The sequence below is a fragment of the Anabrus simplex genome, chromosome 7 (genome assembly GCF_040414725.1).
Source record: "Anabrus simplex isolate iqAnaSimp1 chromosome 7, ASM4041472v1, whole genome shotgun sequence".
Classification (NCBI taxonomy): Eukaryota; Metazoa; Arthropoda; class Insecta; order Orthoptera; family Tettigoniidae; genus Anabrus; species Anabrus simplex.
Window position 1 is genome coordinate 194,147,200 of NC_090271.1, and position 18,572 is coordinate 194,165,771.

The following is an 18,572-nucleotide window of genomic DNA, read 5'->3' on the forward strand; positions in this document are numbered from 1 at the left end:
ACTTGCCAACAAGTTGAATATTGCATTAGAGTTCAGATGGCATTTAAGAAAATTATTTATACCATTTTAAAATGAATATTTCATGTTAGATTATAAGTAACTGGTAAAATACATTACAAATTATAAGAGAGCTTTTGAAGTAATCTGAAATTCCAACACAATGCTGGTTTCTTGATGCTATCTTAGAATCAGTCTTTATATCAAAGATGCTAATAGTATATATGCTGGGTCATCATTTGATCAGTACTGTACTGTATGTAAATTGTTTTCTGGATTTGAGTAAACAAAATTTATAACTCTCAGGAATGAAACAGTGCTCGCTTACAAATGCTTAGATACTATCACAATGCTGAACAGTCTTAACGATACAGTCATAATGAGAATAACTTGATATTTATTTTTATATGATAAATACAGCTGGAAAAGGGAAAATAATGATTCTGAGGAATAAATACGCTACCTTTAAAGAAAAATCTCCTGAAAATGCAAATTTCAATAAAAATGCCAATGTAACATACTAGTAGATATATCGTTCTGTTTACAAATTATATGTAGTCCCAATATGTACAGGTACACAAAGAGTTATACATCAATCATAAGCAAATATTTTCAATAGAATATACAAAGAAAGGAAAATGAGCAATAAGTATTTCCTGTTACCAAGTTTGGTTCAAAGTAACCTGGAACTATGATGCTTTGTTCTGCCCTGAACTAACTACTCGCTTTTAAAACAAAATAACAATATCACAGAGATTAACACAAAACAAAACATCCGTAAAGACTACAGCATTTAAAGAACTGTGATTTCAGAAATTATTTATTAGGTATAGAAAACGAACTAAATCTACTATCCAGAAGCATTTAAATACACAATAGTTCACTGTAACATACTGGATCCATGCTTCAAAACAACTATGAAATTCACTTTGCTAGGCAATTTTCTTTTTTTCTTTTTTTTTAAGAATTCAATGGCAATCAGTTACAAGAACGCCAATAGCCGCTAGGAATTCCCACACTAGCATTAATGATGACTGGTTAAGTGCATTATTTCCCTCTGCCTTTACTAAGGGCTAAACCTAAGCCCACCAGTCCACCAATTGCCAGGACAGCTCCGCCAGCCAAAGCCATGCCGAGTAATCCCTCTGGAAAAATAAGTGCAGATGTTACAGTATTTGAAAGAAGAGAAAACTAATTTAAGAGGCATACAGTATTAGGGTGTTTAAGTTACAACATAATAGAAAAATGAGACAACTCCATGTCATCTCTAATTCAAAAAGAACTCAGGAGTAGAGCAGTTACAGAATAGACATTCCTAAGTACTGAATAGACTGATGTCTACATACAAACAAAATTCTTCGCAAGGATACATCACAGACCCTACCGGTATCATAAGGTTTGAGACTCACGTCAATCAATCGGAAGAACTTAATGCAGAGAACAAAATCTATGAACCTACTATTGAATAGTATATATCAGTCACTAGTTTGATGACTGGAGCGAGAGGTACTATCCTAACTTTCTGCAGACATCTGTAAGCAGTTTGGACTTCCAAAAACCTTCATCACTACCACTGCAATTAGTGCACTAAAAGGCTCAATCTACATTTTTTAGGAACAACACATATGGACCGCCAGCCATATGTGATTGGTAGGTGACTGCTGGAGGGAAATAAGGGGGTTTAGAGCACTTAATTTCTTTTTATTGAAAATAAGAAGTAACAGATCAAATAAAGGGTTTGTTTTTTCAGATATTTCATTAAGGTTGAAATTGACAAAAATTTCTTTTTTTCTACTATTCAATTTCTAAAATGCATAGGTTCGTGCCTAACCAAAATTTGTATGCTACTCTTGTCTTTGTGGCAGCCTGTAAAATGCTGCAGGAAGAATTTAAAATAAAATAAAAAGAAGCCTGTATTCCTTTGAAACAACTGGCCACAGATTCTACAGAAAGTATGAATACATATACATTTAAAACATTTCTGGAATCTCTTCAATGTCTCAAGTTCAAACAAAAATCTAAATATTTTCTGAAAATGTAAATTTTAAAATAAAAAATGTAGAATGGACAATCACAAAAGCTATATGGAACCTACAAGTCAATCTTGACAAACGATTGGAAATCAAAGCTATATAAAAATATAAAAAATAAAAAATGCCTAAGGTGGGGCTGAGGGATGTGATTGGTAGGTGACTGCTGGAGGGAAATAAGGGGGTTTAGAGCACTTAATTTCTTTTTATTGAAAATAAGAAGTAACAGATCAAATAAAGGGTTTGTTTTTTCAGATATTTCATTAAGGTTGAAATTGGGATTAAAGAACTGATCCAGGTGAATGAAACAATTCTCCAAGATATTGAGCAGAGAGCCTTTATTAACCATTTGTGATTTTTAGATCCTGATCAATATTTGTGAATTTATGTTTTGAGTCCATCATATGTTATCCTATAGCTGAAAATCCATTATATATACATGAATTTTCATGTTCAAAGTACCTCATGTCAAAGTTTCTACCTGTTTGGCTGATATAGGCAGACAGACAGCTACTACTTTTAAGCATATAAAAAAACCTGATTTATAGAATTTTTTATTATTATTACTAATTGAGTTTGTGCTGTGCGAAATTGATGCATTATTATTGTCTGTTTTAAAAGATATTTTTATATCATGTTTTTTGAAAATGTTGGAAATCTGGTGTGCCTGTGGATTATTAAAAGTGAAAGTGGAAAATAAGGTTTTGTTAGTTTCTTTTCTTTAGTGAGAGTAGAAGAAAGTCGATGTTTGGCTTTATTTATTATTCCTTCAATGAAATGTTTATTATATCCGTTGGCCTTGGCTATGTTTCTGATGGTGTTTAATTCATGTATAAGATCTTCTTTTTTTTTGACATTGGGATATTAAATGCACGATGAACCATGCTTAGTATACAGCACGTTTATGGACTTGTGGATGTAAAGAGTCTTGATGTATGGTGTTTATGGTTTGTAGAAGTTTTCTATACATTTGTAGCTCAGGGAATTGTGGTGTCTTGAGATAGTTAAGTCTAAAAAAATTGATTTTATGCTCAGTTTCTGATTCTAGAGTGAATTTGATATATGGATCAAGTGTGTTTATATTTGAAAGGGTGGTGGTAGCGTTGATTAAGTTCTCATCCATTATAACTATAGTATCATCTACGTATCTGGCCCAAAAATGTTGTCAAAAATATTATTGTTAAAATTTCAGGTATGTTCCAAATAATTAAGGTAGATTTCAGCCAAGATTCCCAAGGCTGGTGATCCTATCGCTAGATCATTTTCTTGGTATATAGAGTTGTTAAAACTAAAATAACTGTTATTTAAAACAAAGTTTAAAATAGACGTAAATTCAAGAATTTCAAGTTTACTTAATTTACTGTATTTTGTCAAATTCTGTTGTATAATGGAGCGAATTTCAGATATGGAGATGCTGGGATACATGTTAATGATATTGAATGAATGGATGGAGCATTTAGGTTTGATTTCAAAAAGGTTGATTTTGTCAACTAGTTCTTTAGTATTTCTTAATAGATTTGTTGGCTATAAAATGGTAGTTTCTTTTTAACCCTTTGAGGTACAATTGATTTCCCACCTGCATCCTACACAGGTCCAATTTAACATCAGGCAAGTTAACCACATTATCAGCTACATTGTTTCAAAGTATGGTACTTCTGGTAGCATTTGTTCAGGTGTAGTCCTGGGTTCACTGGACAGGTCTCACAAAATAAAAGATGTTTTATTTCTGCCTCCTTTCGCTTTCCTGTCAGAACACACAGTAGAGTCTTCTCCTCTCGAGCATCTATGATGTGTAGCTTTCCGTTCAATCAAAATCCTTATCACAGCTGCTCCGTCGGCCGCGTTTATGGGCATTTTTGTTTGTAATGTCCTCAACAAGCCCCATGATAACTTGGTCCCTAAAAGTCTTGTGATTCACCTCGGGCTTATATTCTGAATTTTGTTGCAAATTATATAGGTGAAAACTATTCACCAATGCTACCTCCAGCACCCAGAAGTACAATTTCCTCCACCACTTCAGGCTTTTCACTATAAAACCGTACAATGACCAGTAGTGATTAGCACGATCGACCCCTCCCACCCCCTACATTACCGCTTTCACCACTATATTCCACCTCAATTTCCTCCTCCTCCTCCTCCTCACTCGAAATATCATTCTCAGATTCGGGAATACTAATGTCGCTATCAAAATCCATCAACAAGTCATCGTCAATATTGCCACTGTCACATAACTGTTCGTAAATATCGTCAGGCTCCATGCCGTGGCTGGTGGACGCCATGTTGATAACGAAAGTGAACACAGCAGTGACAGCGAAGAACTATCTCCAAAGAAAACACAATTAAGCTTAAAGAAATGAACAGCTAATGGCAATAGGTAATAGCAAAATGCCAAGACTGTATACTGCGTAAAGCTTGGCACCATTTCTGCTCCAGCATATGAAATATATAACCTTAAAGTTGTGTCGGACTAGGTCCGACATAAGACTGGAACTGAAAATTAACGATGTTGGACTGAGTCTGACATTGGACCCAAAAGGGTTAAGAATCTCTGAATGAACTGTGATGATATATATAAAGGACTGGGTCTGCAATTAACTATCGGTCTAATGGGGATGCCGGTTTTATGGATTTTTGGAAGTACTCTGGCCGTGGGTAGGCCAGGATTCATGTTGATGAGAGAATTACATAAATGTTCTGTTAATATGCAAGATGAATTTTTAGTATTTGTTTAAGTTGACGGAGTTTGATAGATCTTTCTTAATTGGAGTAAATGAACTATTAGAAAGGAATTGTTCTGTTTGACTTATATATTCATCTTTGTTGATAATGACAGAAGAATTACCTTTATCTGCCTTAGTTATAATAAGGTTATGATCAGTAATTTTCTTTCTGAGATTGTGAATTTGTTTATGTGTGAAAATATTATCTTTATTAATGTGGTTGTAATTATGATTAGTGGGAATATCATTATGTAATAGTTTAAGGAAGTTTTCTAATTTCTTTTTCGCTTCATATCCAACTTTGTCTTGGATACCGAGTGATAGTTTATTGATGGCTAAGTCAGGTTCTACTGTAGTGGTTATTACGTTGTCAATTATGTTAGGTTTAGGCCAATTCTGTTTTGGACCTTTGATAATTGTTTCATCCACGTGGATCAATTTATATTATTTTATTTTATTTTAAAATTTTAACGGCATTTTATTCTTCAGTTCATTCATATTTTCTTTTTCTTTTTAGGCCCCTATTGTCAACACACAATCAGGTTCAACTTGCATCAGTATAACTCCACATCCTAATCAAGAAATCTATTACAATGTGGCATCACCAGAACACTGTTTTATGTACAATATGCACATAATTTTATTTGCATAGCCACTTACGGAGTTTTATAATTGACAATTCGTTGTTTTGAACAACAGTTTTTACATATGATTTTAATTGGACTTCATGCTTCATATCATGTTCACACCGCACCATTTTAACATTGAAGATTGACAAGACGCTATCACGCCGCGTCACAGTATTCAAAGACTTTGCATTTACTTATTTTAATGTGTCCTTGCCTTATTTTTAATGTTATGTATTTGTATTTGTGACTGAAGATGTCCTATAAGAGGACGAAACATGTTTCACGAGTGTAATTTAATGTAGTCTTTGTAATAAAGACAATTACAGTATTGTAAAGGTGGAATTATAAAATCTAAACTTTCACAAGTTGAAGTAGTCTCATGGTTCTAATTGGATCATCCCTTGGTCGCCCCTTTTAGTCGCCTCTTACAACAGGCATTGGATACCGTGGGTGAATTCTTTGTTTGCCTCCCCACCCACAGGGGGTGTGTGTTTGGTCCGCGAGAGGTATTTTATTTCCCTCAAGTCCACCAGCAAGCCGGTTAGGACCCGCCCATCCGCCACCTGGGACACGCCACGTGGGAGTATGACCTCTCCCCCTGCTACGCCGCCTCCCTCAGGCGGACTTGCTCGCCAACCTCCTCGGCCACTTGCGGCTCTCGCCAAGAACAGGGCATATTTTTAAGTGAAGTGCACCTAAAATAATAGTGTACCGCATGGTGTGCTGAAAAAGACCAAGGCAATTTTTTATCTCCTTTCTTCAATCCGTAACAGTTTGTAACCCATATATTGATATGATTTTCTTTAAAAATGTTGAGAAAACTACCCTTTTTTTCCCCAGGAAATGAAAAGGTGAGATGGTGTGAACAGAGGATTATTTCATAATCCATTTTAGGTTTACTCTATTGAAGAAGTAGCTTTTTAGTTAGTGTAGCCATGACAATAAATCAACATTTGGTATTTTTCTCAAGAGTGGGTGCTGACAATATGCTGTCAATTAGTATTATAAATGATTTAGGAAGGGCCATACACAAGTACCAGATAACTGTAAATTTCAAACAACTTTAGCAATACTGTGGACAGACCTATATGTTCCTATTCATATTTCTATCTTTCTATTAATGGTTTGTTTGCTCCTTTCCATTACATATGTGGACATTCTGTGTATAGAAATGAACAGACAAGGGCTGACAATTTTATTCGAGCAATAAATGTGGACCTGAGTGCAATAGTGATCTAACCAACCTTATCATGATTGGGATTTTTATAGGTTTTAAATGCCAAAGGGTCCATTTCTTTCATGTGCTAATGGTTGTTTTCATTGAAGATATTACAAGAACTTGAAATTCTGTACAAAACACCAATACGAATTCTCATCTCTTGTGCAATGGTGGTTTACTTGTAGGCAAGTGCTGCACTCTATGGGGACTAGCAGAAATTAATCACCTAATCTCTAACTCTTCCCTCATACACTTTAATGCTTGCTCACACCCACACTCCGTGCACCTCCATTCCTTAGCCATTACATCCATTACATATACGAGTCCAAGAAGAGAGAAAGAGAGAAAAGGAAGACTCAATTTGCTTTACGTCGCACTGGCATAGATAGGTCTTATGACGACAATCTGATAGGGCTAGGAGTGGGAAGGAAGCAGCCGTGGCCTTAATTAAGACCTGATGTGAAAATGGGAAATCACGGAAACCCATATTCACAGCTGCCGACAGTAGGGTTCAAACCCACAATCTCCCGAGACAAGCTTACAGCTACACGCCCCTAACCGCATGGCCAACTTGCCCGGTTCGATAGTGTGGAACACAAGTTTTTACTGTCGGGTCATACACTGACAGCAATTTTGGACTAACTGAACAAGAAGGTTATGGGTTCAGACCCCACTGGTGTCCAGTTGGCCATTTTTGTTCTGTACTTAACATTCTCCTTAACACGTACTAAATGTATGTAACACGACCTGATAGGTTGAAAATTGATTTCAATTACAATGCGGTCGTGAAAATTCAACATCCATTGACTTAGCCTTCAACGGGCGACTTAAATGCACTCTGCAGTGTGATGGCAGTAGTGGCAGACCTGTAGCTTAGAACCTTTCCAACAGAACAAAGATGACTTAGGCCACCATAGCTCAATTGGTAGAGCAACAGACACGAAATCGGGAGGTTGTGGGTTCGGATCCCACTGGTGTCCGGGTGGCCATTTTAGTTCTGTACTTAACATTCTCCTTAACACGTACTAAATGTATGTAACACAACCTGATAGGTTGAAAGTTGATTTTGATTATCAATATTTTAAAAAATGGAAATTATAACACAGTATCTCTTTTTTACCTGATGAACGGATTGCCGCTGTAAAACAAAAAATTCAAAATTTTAAAATGTACAGAATGAAACAGTGATTTTCCAGAGTTTCCCCCCACTTCTTAAACGTTTTCAAAGCACACTTTGACAGAAGATGGATAAATACTTTACAGTCTGAAGAGATTCATGGTTTTTCTATTACAGGCGGCACCCGATAAATTGACATGATAGCCTTCAAAGACCACCGAAAGGGCTTTATAATAGATCCGACGATCAGATTCGAAACCTCTGAAACCCAACCCAATGAGATATATGAGGAAAAGAAAACAAACATATGAACCAACCATCCCATTCTATTAACAAGAATACCAGCTGGATGATATTGAAGTCATAGGTATAAATTGGCGCTAGAGGAACCATTCCTCTCTTTTTCGTCTAGTTCTGCAAATCATTTAACCTCAATCAGGCATTAATAAAAGAAATTGCAGTGATTGCCTTGAAATATTCCATCCAAATCCTGAAGAACCATATCTCCCAAACTTTTTAATGCAACAATATAGAGTATGTCAAATATGCTAACCAACTCGCAATTACTTTTAATATTCATTAAGAGTTATAAATTTCATGTTGTTGGTCCGTATTGAACTGAGAATAACATATGAGTAACAACACAGTAAAGGTTTCCACCTATTCAATACAAAATATATTCACAATATTTTAAAATTACATGGAACTAGTTTCAACCCATCTAGGGGTCATCATCAGCCACATCAAAGCAAAGATCACTCTTGACGAAATCCTAAGAACATGTTAATTTTAACAGTAAGATTATTATGGAATAACAAGTGAATGTGGTAAATGGAAAGAGATGTTAGTATGGGACAGGTGAGTAATAGCTAATAAATATACAAGGAATATACATAAGAGGTTTCGAACAAAGTATAAAAGGGGGCTTAGTGTTGTAAAAATTATATAATCATGGAAAACACTAAGTCCTTATAATGAAGAATGCAATGTGAAATGACACATATAAAATTATATATGGCTTAGGAAGAGTGGAGGTGGTTTAGGAGGGGAAGAGGGCTTAAGGTGGGGTGTCTAAAACTCTGCTGAGCTTCAGTTTAAATATCGCCTGAGAAGTGAGCAACTCTGGATTAAATTGCTGGCTTGAGGGATTAACGTAGATGGCAGTAAAGATCAAACTGCTTAGGAGCTGATAGTTTCTATTTTTTTTTGCTACTTATTTACGTCGCACCGACACAGATAGGTCTTATGGCGACGATGGGACAAGGAAGGGCTAGGAGTGGGAAGGAAGCAGCCGTGGCCTTAATTAAGGCACAGCCCCAGCATTTGCCTGGTGTGAAAATGGGAAACCACGGAAAACCATTTTCAGGGCTGCCGATAGTGGGGTTCGAACCTACTATCTCCCGAATACCGGATACTGGCCGCACTTAAGCGACTGCAGCTATCGAGCTCAGTAGTTTCTATTTTGACTCAACAGAGAGCATAAGGGAAATTATTCCTCACGCCAGTGACGCATAAATTGACAAGCTTATAAAATATTTGTTAGAAATATAGAAGGTTAGGAGGATTAAGCGAAGCAAACAGGAAGGAGGCTGGCATCAAAATACCTGTTACCAAACTTTTAGGAAAATGCAGGTTAATAACAATGGTTTGGACATGTTATGAGGATGAACAGAATGAGAGCAGCAAGGAATTACTTTGACAGAGAAAAGGCAGGCATTTATACAAGTGGAGATACATATATCCCCTAGTGCACTGTCACTGTATTATCGTACAAAGGAGGCTTGCAGTGGTGTCTCAATGGCACACTAGTCACCAGCATCTTGGTGAGTTGCAGCAATCCAACTGATGAGCCCACTGTCACAGTGCGGAAAAACACTGGTAATTTCACGATTGCAAAAACCTAAAGAACTAGAATACCAATTACTTGGTTAATTTTTGTTTTCCATACGTCATAAGCTTTCTCATCTGGTCGTAAAAAATAGCTACCAAGATTCATCTCACTTCATACCCGACCCTGCAGTTGAAACTAAAAAATCGCAACCAAGATTCATCTCGCTTCATACCCAACCCTGCAGAGAAACGAGACAAGGCTTGGACATACATATTTCAATAGCTTTCTAAGATTTTTCACTGGAGTTTTGGCAGACATTTCTATTACCTTTTAAACATATTTTAATGCCAAATGGACTAACTGTCCCAATCGTTACAGTGGATCTTCTTGGCTAATATAAGATTAGATGTATTACCTGTATACATCTACCAAAGGCAATATCCAAGTAATAAAGTTTTCAAATGAACTGAAATTAGAAGAAATCCAGATGTTACAACTACTGTTGCAGATATCAGTTACCATACTACTACTACTCTCTCTCTTTCTTAGCATTAATCCCGACTTGCAGGGTCTGCTGCTTTGCTACATCTCCTCCATTTCTGTCTGTCGTTGACATCTTCTGGTGTTAAGCCAACACTGTGCATGTCTGCCCTGATGTTGTCAGTCCATCTCTTTGCCGGTCTTCCTCGTGGTCTTGTTCCCTCTGGGTTGATGTGGAGCACTGTTTTAGCAACTGAGTCGTCCTGTTTTCTCATGACGTGGCCGTACCAGCGGAGACGGGCTTCCCTCACTTTGTCTATGATGGGCGCGACACTACTACTACTTAATGCTGTGTTGCTGAGTAAACTCTAAAGCTCCAGACTCCCTTATTGAATACTTCTAGGTTTCTCTTCTCAGCTTCACTATTTAACTCCTCTCCTGCACCACTAATTTCTCAATCTCCTCATTAAGCTTTATATCCTTTCTTGTTGGCTTCTTTCAGCGTAAAGTCTATTTTTTTTATTTTACTAGTCCTTTACACAGTTATGAAACCTTACAAATTCAAATATTTTCATTGAAATTATAATTCAGTTACTGATACTATTGAAAATATATATTTAATATCTTTAACCTCATACAACCAATAGATCGTACTTCAGATCTTCTTACAATGACACTATGGCAACACACATTCTTTCTTCTTTCTCCATAGAAAATGAAGGATACTAAACAAAGCCACATACAGAAGACATCCATGACCAAACCTCTACCCCACAACTACATTACAATAGAACACAAGCACACAAAATTCCAAACCAATAAAATATATATACACACACACACACACAATACAAAACTATATCGTGACTATTAGATTGCTTTATTATTTTTTAAACAAGGGGCTCAGTTCCTGTATGGTTATAGTGGGTGAAAAAATTTATTTCAAGTCATTGAGACTTTATGTGGTACAATAATAGTATTATGGTACCTATTGTCAGTTTATGTTTGGGCTATTTAGCATAGTGGTGGGTTTAAGAAGTATGTAATCATCCCATCTTAAATCTAATCAAAGAAGTGCAAAGTTTCACCCCTCTGAAGAACAAAGAACAAAGGTATTGTCGAAAGAAAGGAACGACCACAAACAGTGTGATAATGACTATCTAAGCCTCGTAAACATAGAACAGTCAAGGCTGGAAGACAACGAGTTGACAAAGGGAGGGTGGAGAAGAAAGATGAAAATGTGGATTATGGGAAAAATAGAAGTAATCACATATTCAGCTAGGGGTTTCTGTGGTCACCAAACTGCACTCCATTGTTGAGAGTACCTGGGTGTCACTTGTTTATTCACCTTTTATGATAGGTACAGGATACCATGGATGTATTCTATGTCCTCGGCCATGGGGAAAATTGCTACGTCTATGTTCCCAGTTCGAGTTTCATAAAAGATGAAATTATGAAACAATCCCACGGTTTGTTTGTCAATTGCAATTACTAGTAACCAAGTTAATTAGATAATCTTAAACTGAGGTAATCAAAATAAGTTTTATGAAATGGGAGGACATTTTTGTAAACATTTGTGTGCTATTTTCATACAATACCTTTTTCCATCTTCTTCTTTATAAGTGTTTCAAGATTCTGGACTTGCTGATTGCTTGGTTCAATCTGGAGAAAAGCTCGTACATACTGCAAAGCTCTGTTGTACTCCTATATAAGATTAAGGAATAATTACATGCAGAGCCTTGAAAATATAATATCTTCATATTGTACATATTTAAAAAGACCTGACATATTATAAAACACTACTTTCTAAAATTGTATAAAATCAGAATGGAACTCTTTCCATTTTAAAAACACTCCACTAATACCATATACATGTATATGGAACAGAAGGAGAGCAGTGACTCACTGTGTAAGCATGTGCAGGTAGAGAACACACAAAAAGGAAACAAACATACGGGTCCAAAATTTTCAGCTGCAGCCTTCATCAGTGGAGGATAAAATAAGACATATGTGTTTCTTTTTTCTGCGTTCTCTATCCACGTGTGCTTACACAGTAACTATCAACAAGGATGGGAAGGTTCACCTATTCAACATCATTATTATTATTATTATTATTATTATTATTATTATTATTTATTACATATCAGGTCTAGTTATTTCAGGGAAACAAAAGAAGTCTGCAGACACCAGATCCGGAAGTACAGAGGAAGTCCAAGATGTGGCACATCATCAAAAGTTTCCTGTCTATCCCGAAAAACGTTTGAATAAGTCGTAAACAAATTTTCTGCTTACAGTTCCTGTTCCCCCTCTTCCACCAACACTGCGTGCATCTCCTTCACTGTTTTCCCATTTTGTAACAGAACTTAGCATTCTTACATTGCTCCACTGCCCCTAGAGGGCATCCCAGGTGGAGGATAGGAGGCCCACAGACATGTGGACTGGTTCAGGTCCCCAATAACGGACCCACGGACCAACAGGCATCCCAATTCCTGGAGGTTTAATAATACTGGGACACCCTCTCTCCGGGGGTCATAAATATGGAGGGCCCTAACCCAGAGCTCAAGGTTATGAGTGAAGACCTCAACAGCACCTGCGGTGGAGAAGATAGTCTTTCGGTACAATGAACAGTACAGCCTGCGGAACTGCTTAGTGCTGCATGGTATTCCAGAGGAGCTGGCAGAGAACGTTTACGATAAAGTTATCAACACGATGAAGGGCAAGTTAAATGTAGATATAACTATGTCTGATATAGATCGTTGCCATCGTTTAGGAGTGCTAAAGCGAACCACAGCTCAGGTTGTTGCTACAGGTAAGCGCCCTATAATTATAAAGTTCGTGCGTTACCATGACCGGGACAGAGTTTGGAGGGCCAAGCGGCTGTTAAAAGGAACTGGCCTTCTACTGACTGAATCCCTGACAGGTATCAGAAAAACTATTCTAAACAGGGCACGTGATCACTTCGGACTCCGACGGGTGTGGACACAGGATGGCCGCATTGTTGTTTTGAAAGACAATGGACAGAAAATGTTTGTTAGCAGCATGGCACAATTAATAAGCCTTATGTGAGCGACGAGATTGACTAGGAAAAACAATGAGTGATATAATAGCGTATAATGTTTGTGTATGTGAATGTGATAGTGTGTGTGAGAGTGATTGTGTAAATATTTCTGGAGGTGCTTATGAAACAACTAGGGTGAGTAGTTTGAATTTTTCTGTTGACAATGGCTAACGTAAATGAGTCAATTATTTATACCGAACAGCATGTCCGTGATGTCATTGACCCTATCCCTCTTCATTGTCGTCCGCCTTCACCCTTACCTTCCCCTTCACCAGCTGTGGAAGGAGACATTCTTAAAGAAATGTTAGCTCCCCACCAACAATATTTTCAGTGTTGTCATATCATGCACAATCGCTTCTTTGTCACTTTGACGAAATACAGGCTCTATTTAGTAACAGTAACTTGCATTGTATTTGTGTAACAGAGACATGGTTACAGCAGTCACTCAAATCTGATCTCGTAAAGCTGAATAACATGACGTTACATCGCCTAGATCGTTTAAATCGTGTAGGGGGCGGTTGCGCTATATATTGCCGTAGCGACTTAAAAAGTAAAATAATTATGACCTCAGATCCTAAGACTCCATTTCGACCTGAATTCATGTTTGTTGAACTCTTGGTTAATAATCAAAAACTACTGATCGGAGTGGTATACAAGGCGCCGGACATACAACATATATCTGACCTAGAAGTGGCATTATCGAAGTTAACTCCGCTGTACGAAAACATAATCATTCTTGGTGACTTCAATACTAATCTCCTAGTTACAAATAACGAATCAACATACTTACAAAACTTATTCCATGGCATGGATTACAATATACTGACACTAGACGCGACTAACCATGTTCACAGAATAAACCACACGTCTCACACACTGATTGACCTTATTATAACAAACAATCCGCAGAAAGTGGTAAAACATGGACAGCTTGCTGTACCAGGTATTTCGACCCACGATCTCATATACTTATGTTACTCTCTCAAGGCACCAAAGTACAAAACCAGGTACATAGGGCCTAATGCGAAGAGACTTCAAGCATTTTAATACTGAGATAATACGAAATGAAGCATATCAATTACCGTGGAATGACATTCTACTGACTAATGACATTGATGATAAGGTTGACAGACTGAACTCTTTAATATTAGGACTGTATGACAAACACGCTCCGAAGAAGCAAATTCGAGTTTCTCACCCTTCGTCTCCTTGGCTAACAAATGAAATTAAGTCGGTCATGGCAAATCGTGATGCTTGGTATAGGCGATTTAGGCGAACTGAAAGCACTAGTGATTTCGAAAATTACCGTATTCTCCGAAATCAAGTTAAGAAATTAATTCGTAACAGCAAGTATAAATATATTCAAGAGATAACAAACAGACGAAATTCAGCACTAATATGGAAACATTTGCATCAGATGGGTATAGGTCGCAGCCTGACCATGCAGACACCCAGTATACCACTTGATGATCTAAATTCTCATTTTACGAAAGCAGCATACACTAATAATGATATTACTGACAATAATGACTATGATGCTAACTATCCTAATAATGATAATAATAATAATAATAATAATCATCATCATCAACCAGTTGATGACCTAACTGATGATGATATTAACGCCATAAATGCTCATTCCCGAGTGTATCAAGTAAAATTCACTTTCAAAAAAGTTGGGGCGAACGATGTGAATCGTGTAATTTACTCCCTCAAGTCTGATGCTCCGGGTAATGACGACATACCATTATCTTTCATAAAAAATATTATTGCTGCCATATTACCTATTCTGACGCATATATTTAATCATTGCCTTGTACAGGGAGTATTCCCAACTGTGTGGAAGCACGGTATCGTCATTCCTATTCCTAAGAAGAATTCTCCTAGTTTACCATCAGATTATCACCCTATATCCATTCTCCCACCCCTTTCCAAAGTACTAGAACGCTTGGTACACGAACAAGTCCTCACTTACTTGACTAACTTCTCACTGCTTGACCCTTACCAATCTGGTTTCAAGAAAGGACACAGCACAACGACTGCCCTACTGAAAGTAACTGATGATATCCGACAGGCAATGGACACTCGACAAGTGACTGTACTGGTTCTACTTGATTTTTCTAGTGCTTTTGATACTGTTGTTCCTCAACTGCTACTTTCAAAATTGGATTCATTAAATTTCAGCAAGACGGCAATAAACTTTTTCAGTTCGTACCTCAAAAATCACTGTCAGTGTGTCAAAGTAAATAATAGCAGATCTGAGTGGCTTAACAAACCCCTCGGTGTCCCCCAAGGGCTGTACTTGGACCATTGCTGTTTGCAATTTACTTACACGATGTTGCCAAATCGATTACACATTGCAAGTATCATCTTTATGCTGATGATCTGCAGATCTACTACCACTCAAGAACTGATAAAATTCAGAGTGCTGTAGAAAAAGTTAATGCTGATTTAAGTCTCATAAGTAATTTTGCATTGAGTAACAATCTCAAAATTAATCCTCTTAAAACGCAAGCAATAATCATTGGTACTTCAAAAAACTTACACGTCTTAAAACAATATGAAATTCCTCCTGTAGCACTAAACAATACCATTATTCCATTTTGTGAAACAGTTATGAATCTTGGTGTGGCTATAAGCGAAACATTGAACTGGTCGCAACATGTGATGAAAGTGTGCCAAAAGATATATCAAAGCCTGCATCCTCTGAAGCGGTTTAAAAATATATTTCCTCGGTCCTTGAAAATAAAGCTCATTCAATCACTCTTGTTTCCAATTCTCGAATACTGTGATACAGTTTTTATTGATATCAATAACGAGCAAAGCATGAGACTGCAACGTGCCCAAAATGCATGCATCAGGTATGCATTCGACATACAACCATACGCCCAGGTATCCCCATTCTATACACAATTATCTTGGTTACGACTGAATGACAGACGTAGACTCCACGCAACTACTTTGGTGTATCAAGTGCTTTCTGAAAACACTCCTCCTTACCTATCCACCAGATTTCACTACCTTAGTTCCCTGCCTTTGCTGGCAGGACCTAGTGTTTACAGTGCACTATGTCTTCTGGTATGGGCTAGAGCAATTTTGTTACTTTCATTGACCTGTCTCAGCTTTATCCTTAGCTTTGACAAAATGAAAGTGACTGAGGTATGAGTAATGCTAGTAATGCCATTCCTTCTGCAGCCAGTCCCTGCTATGAATGGTGTGAAAATATTGCTCATAGGGTCAGTTGGTGCATGCATTTCAGTGGGCTTGGCAGACTGATGTGTAATAGCAACTTGTGGCTCGGTGAGGAAAGCAACGGGAAACTACCTCACTCCTCATTTCCCTAGTACGCCTCTTCAGTGATGCCTAGGCCATCTATGACAGCTGATGGCGGAACTGTTGAGGATCCAACCAGCCTTCGGGCTGAGGACTAAACATACATACATACAGTTCCCTGCACCTGTTCAATACCCGGTCAGGCTGTACGCTAGAAATTCCTGTGCATCGAACCGCAACCTACAACAGATCGTTCACTATCACCGCCACGAGCTGGTGGAATGAACTCCCCAATGACATCAGGGAAGCTAAATCTAAGACAAAATTTAAAATCCTTTGCCAGCGTCATCTTTTAAGCACTTCCAGTCTTTCTTGAGTGTGAATGGGATGCATGAATGAGAGTGAATATGGTTGTTTATTGCAATGTGTTCCTGTATATAATTTAGTTATACTTTACTCACCTTAGTTTAGTTAGTGATACTTTAGTTGCTTTAGTTATACTTTAGGTTGTAAAGATTTCATATGTTTAAATTTTATGTAAAATATACATTGTATATACATGAAGTGGTTAAGTGTAAGAAAGGGCCGGGAGCCCTAACTTCGCCACAATAAAGACGCTTTAATAATAATAATAATAATAATAATAATAATAATAATAATAAATGACGGACAAGGTCTCTACAAGGGTTCAACATGAGTAAAAGTTTCCTTGTCATCAATGAAGGTGGAGAAGATGGACTTAAAGTAAGGCAGGGCTGATGGAAGAGACAGCCCACTGTCCATGGCTGAGTGGACATTTCCCGCCAAAGGGCAGCAATCCATCCATATCATGTAGTGGCGCATGAAGTTGGACTTTACTAGCGGATATGGGAAGCGCAGATGTAGCAGCCTGTATGGTTCCTACACTGCAGCGCAGAAAGGAAATGGCAGTCCTACTGTGCTTTCCAATACACTCAAATATGATTATCGTTAGAGTTACTACAGCAATAGCCCTCAGTCCAGGGCACCCCTTAAGTGGGGAGAAGGTGCTAGGAATCCCCCTGAAAACAATTAGTGACAAGTTTCAAATTTACAACAAAAGAATAACAATTGCCTCTTGGAATATACAAAGTTTGTATATGGTTGGAAAGCTTGCAAATGTTGAAGCAGAAATCCAGCATCTGGAGATCTAGATTATGGGCCTCAGTGAAGTTAGATGGCCAGAATCAGCAATACAAAAGACTGAACATGGGGTCCTATATTACTCTGGTGGTGATGATCCTCTCTTCCAATCTGGTGAAGTTATAAATCGATTTCATTCCTCCTGGAGATAGAGCCATGCTTCGTAAACTGCCAACTTCACATCATGCCATGACCATTGTCCAGGATTATGCTTCAACAGGAAATAAAGAGGATGCGTTAATTCAGGACTTTTATTCCACGCTGAAGAAGGCAATGTCCCTTACAAAGAAAGGGGAAATAGCAGTGGTCCTCGGTGACATGGAGGATGACATTCTTAGACAATACAATCACGGTAAGAGAAATACCAAAGATCGTCTGGTACAGTTTTGTTCAGAATAGCAGCTCTGTCATCAATACGTTCAAGCTACATCCCTGGTGCTTGTATGCATGCACGTCCCCAGTGGACTACGAAGGTAGTAATATTGCAAACCAGAGAGATTTCATCCTCATTAAGTCTCCTGAACAGGTTCGTGAAAGCAGCTAAAAGCTACCCTGGTGCGGATATTAATAGTCATCACAATCCTGTCGTCAAGGAGCGCCATAATTTTATCATGATCAGATGCTCTGAAAAACATAGGCGCATTGATATAAAGGAACTTGACAACCTCAAGTCACAGGCTCAAAACAACCTTGAAGCTTGAAAAACGGATGAGTACAGTAAACACCTTGGGAACAGTCAGTACTGAATCACAATGGAGTGTCCTATAGAAAGTACTCATTGATCACATATTGGATATTCAAGCAGCCCAAAGAAGCAGCCATAGATGATGGATGGAATATTACAACTTAGGGAAGAAAGACAAACCTAAGTACAGGGATACAGATCAGTATGAATAGTTAAAAAGGCCAGTGCAGAGAAAATGCAAGGAGGGGGGGCGGCAAAATAACTTTGGTAGAAAGATACAGACAAACGTGACTTCAACCTCCATAAAAGTACCAAGGAACTTACAAGGAAATATCGCAAGCCATATAAAGCTATACTGAGGGATCCCAATAG

At 37.7% G+C, this 18,572-nt stretch overlaps 1 protein-coding gene across 2 annotated transcripts in view; it reads right to left on the bottom strand.

Moving 5' to 3' along the window:
• LOC137501527 (mitochondrial fission 1 protein-like) overlaps nt 1–18,572 on the bottom strand; it is a 91,707-nt gene that overhangs the window by 26,574 nt on the left and 46,561 nt on the right. The window contains exons 3-4 of one of the 2 annotated variants that reach the window (XM_068228649.1): nt 11,622–11,727; nt 790–1,142 (exon numbers count right to left, since the gene is read on the bottom strand). In XM_068228649.1, the coding sequence (XP_068084750.1) occupies nt 1,045–1,142; nt 11,622–11,727 (204 nt within the window). In that variant the 3' untranslated portion in view covers nt 790–1,044. Of the gene's footprint in view, nt 1–789; nt 1,143–11,621; nt 11,728–18,572 lie in introns of those variants that run through there. The other variant, XM_068228650.1, reaches the window with a different exon arrangement.